General features: G+C 44.5%; 1 protein-coding gene across 1 annotated transcript in view; it reads left to right on the top strand.

Moving 5' to 3' along the window:
* Positions 1–3594, top strand: part of LOC101857950 (supervillin) — a gene marked incomplete at its 5' end in the record, with an annotated part of 117549 nt that overhangs the window by 26530 nt on the left and 87425 nt on the right. The window contains 1 exon segment of the mRNA XM_013082965.2: positions 1713–1836. Within this exon segment, the coding sequence (XP_012938419.2) occupies positions 1713–1836 (124 nt within the window).

Genomic DNA, 3594 nt, shown 5'->3' on the forward strand with positions numbered 1-3594 from the left:
GGGGCTTTCGGAGCATGCAGGTGAGAGAGTGACCTGAAGAGAGGGCGGCGAAACTTAAGCCCAGTACGTGAACTGACCTACTTTTCCTTTTCGTTGTGTTCGTTAATTAGAGTCTGTACTAGGTGACCTGCTTGAGGCTCACTTTGTTGTTATTGTTGTGGTGGTGGTGGTTGTTGTTGTTGTATTTGTTGTTGTGGTTGTCATTGTTGTTGTTGTTGTCGTTGTTTTTTGTTGTTGTTATTGTTGTTGTGGTTGTTGTTATTGCTTGCTGTTGTTGTTATTGTGGATTTCTCTAAGTGGCCAGAGAAAATACATACAGAGTAGAAGGTGCCCGCCTTGGGGCTTTCGGATTGAGGTGTCCGCCTCTCATTCAAAAGTCGCGGGTTTGAATCCGGGTAGCGACGGAAAATGTTCTTCTAAAAAATTGTGTCCTTTCACCTCCTTTCCTGCTTTCTAGCAATGTTCTGTCGTCTGCTTTCGTCTTCACTTTCTGCCCTCACCTCCTTTGCCCCCTTCTCTGGGCTCCTGACTCTTTCTACTGCTACTCCTTGGCTCCTTCTTACTTCTGTCTTTCACCCACATCCCTGATCTAATGGTAGGAAAGGTCTACACCTAGCCTTCTCGGACAAGGGCGAAAAATCTCGGAGGTCCCGTGTGCAAATTGCGCACGTTAGAGATCCCTTGGTTGTCTAAAATCGATAAGAGCAGGCTTCGGCCGCCACCCAGGAAAAAATTCAACATGTCCTACCAACTGAAAATGTTTAATATGTCTCGCGCGCTCTTATGACCTTATGCAGTTGCGAGCGCCGTAAAACCTTACTAAAACAAAACTGACATACAGAATAGACGGAGGCCGCCTGCTTTATGACCTTGGGCCACTCAACGGGACCAATATTAACAGTACTGTTGTTAATTACTTTGTTTTTATAGTGCCAGTAATAGCAGCAGTGCGTAAGAGTAGTGACTGCAGCTGCAGCATCAGGCGAAACACAGATATCCTTGCAAGTCCTGGGTTTGGATTAAACAACTCAGGAGCTGTCCCAGATACCTTTTCAGCCCTCCTTCAAACCACGGCTTGGGGAAATAATGCATTGACAAAACGCACCTCACACATTACTTCATCCCTGTGCCTGAACTGTTTCTGATTTGTTGCTTCCATTTTTGTGTGTTTTGATTTTAATTCGTTTGATTTCTTTTGCTTTAGCCCCTATCTGTCGTAGGCAGTAGAGTAGATGTATATTAGTTTTAGGTGTTTCGTTGGCAGCGCTTTATTTAGCATCTGCAGTGTCATTATGTACCTCTTCGCCTTGTACGTGAAAGACTAGAGTTTGATTTCCACGTTTGGAAAGATAAATATAGTTTTGAAAACTGCTGTCTTTTTGTGTGTATGGATGACCTCCAACAAGGAGTTCTTTGGCTTAAATCTGTAAAGGATTTATCAAGCCTCTCCATCGATTCCTAAAGACAGACGTTGGAATTTGGAAGTCCAGTCATAGTAGCGCCGTCACATGCATACATATATACCCTGCCAAACCAAACTGTGTGGGTGGTTGGTGGGTGTTCTGGTGTGGTTTTCTCCTTCCTTCCTATCAAACATTTTTAATGACATTATTGTTTTGCAAGTGCCGTAAAACTCTTACTAAAACTAAAAAACCAAACTGTCGCTCAAAATTCAACTGAGACCTAACCACCATTTTCAATCTCCCTTTCAGATTGACGTTATCAGAGAAAGTCAAGTTGTTCTCTCAACCGAAAAAGGCAGAAAAACCTGCCAAGGTGGAAGCTCCGGCCCCTCGGCGACGGAACCGGAAACACACCTCCAGATTTAATACGCAGGTGAGTACATATAGTTGTGGCATGACGTAATCCTCATTATCACTCCCCAGATAGTGATAGTTCTATCATCGGCATAATAATGTCACGACGAGGTGGAGTCTGGCGTTCGTCAATTTTGAGGCATATGGAGTTATTGGTATCATCTTAAAACCTGCCCGTTTGCCCTGCTTTCGATGGAAAAAAAATCCATTTATCTTGGATACAAGCACAAGTCAAGATATTGGCTATTGAAGGAGGTAGGAGCGCCTGGTGTTGGAAGTAAATTAATTAGCTACAAAATGGCCTCCAAATTTGAGATATTTCTTTAGCTAGAGAGTAGGTGGAAACTAAAAATTTACCTCGATTATGCCTTTAATTTTCTTTTAAATTCCTCACAAAAGTGTGTTCGTTAATGTGCGTGAAAGGTGTTGAGCCAAAAAACAAAAATTCGATCAAAATTCTACAACCTGTGGAGAAAATGCCAATTTCTTCGCTTTCGTTATTTTGACGAGGGCCTGATATCACCATGCTAACTCACCTTGGTTGCTATGGCAAATGCGCCAGTGCCAGTGTTTTCTCGACTGTAGCACCATGGGTTACAGACTTGACTTGACCAACGGGCAAAGATGAAAATTTTCTAACCGGGCTGTGGTTCATGGACGTTGGTGAGCTGTCTCCTCGTTCTGCTACTTCTTTTTATTTCTTTTCTTTCTACCATTCTGTGTTACTATTGCTTACTTCCTCTCGTCGTGAAATGTAAACGTTATTATTCCTACTCGTAAACTCGAAGAAGAAGAAGAAGAAGAAGAAGAAGAAGAAGAAGAAGAAGAAGAAGAAGATCTTCCATCAACGCAAAGAACCTCACCCAAGAGCAAAGCAAAACAACTAGGTGTTGCCCCGCCTCTTGAACCCACGGGGCGTCTCTTTGTCCAAGGGTTGGGAAACATTTCCTACGTCTGTGGTAGATTAGGCGATTGGTCAGTCTCGTGTGTGTCTGACTGACCATGTCCGCATGTCTGGCCTGGGCGGAGTGACCAAGCGCTTTCTTTTTTACACGCGGTGTCAGGTCAAGGACGTTTCATAATATCCATTTTGTCATGGTCGCCGAGCTTGCCATTTTTTTCTTCTTTCTTTCTGTCTTTCTTTCTTTCTTTCTTTTCTTCTGTCTTTCTGTCTTTCTTTCTTTTTCTCTTTCTGTTTCGTTGTTTGCGTCTTTCTTTTATTCCTTCTTTCTTCACCCCTTCCCCCCCTTACTTCGTCATATTTATCTATCTTGGGAGACATTTTATCTTGTCCATTCGCCTTTCTGCTTGGACGATAGATCTCACTGAGTTCTGATTGGCTTTGACTGGACAGTCAGTACGAAGCCTGCCTCCTGTTTACCTAAACTGTACCGATGGGGGCGTAAAACACCTACTCGAGATTTAAAATGAACTGATAATATCGGGTGCCCATTGCGGAGGGAATCGGGCCGGGTCGGGTCGGGGGCGATCGCTCCACTCGTCGCCTGAAAACAAACGGGTTTGCTTTTGAGGCGACGAGTCGGACGCGACCAGCTAGCGCCACGATAGCCGCTTTGCGCCCTCAATCTGGTTAGCAAGCCACCCCGACCCGACCCGATCCACCAATGGGCACCCCGTATAAAAAATGTGGTGCTACTTCCTGCTCCCATGGCCGTTACATTTCCTCGTAGCTGCCGCCTCTAATATCTGGACCACCAAACAAGCTGATTGATTGAGTGATCGCCGGGAGGCTTTACCATACCTCTCTGCTACCAAC

This window comes from Aplysia californica, unplaced genomic scaffold, assembly GCF_000002075.1.
Source record: "Aplysia californica isolate F4 #8 unplaced genomic scaffold, AplCal3.0 scaffold00202, whole genome shotgun sequence".
Lineage (NCBI taxonomy): Eukaryota > Metazoa > Mollusca > Gastropoda > Aplysiida > Aplysiidae > Aplysia > Aplysia californica.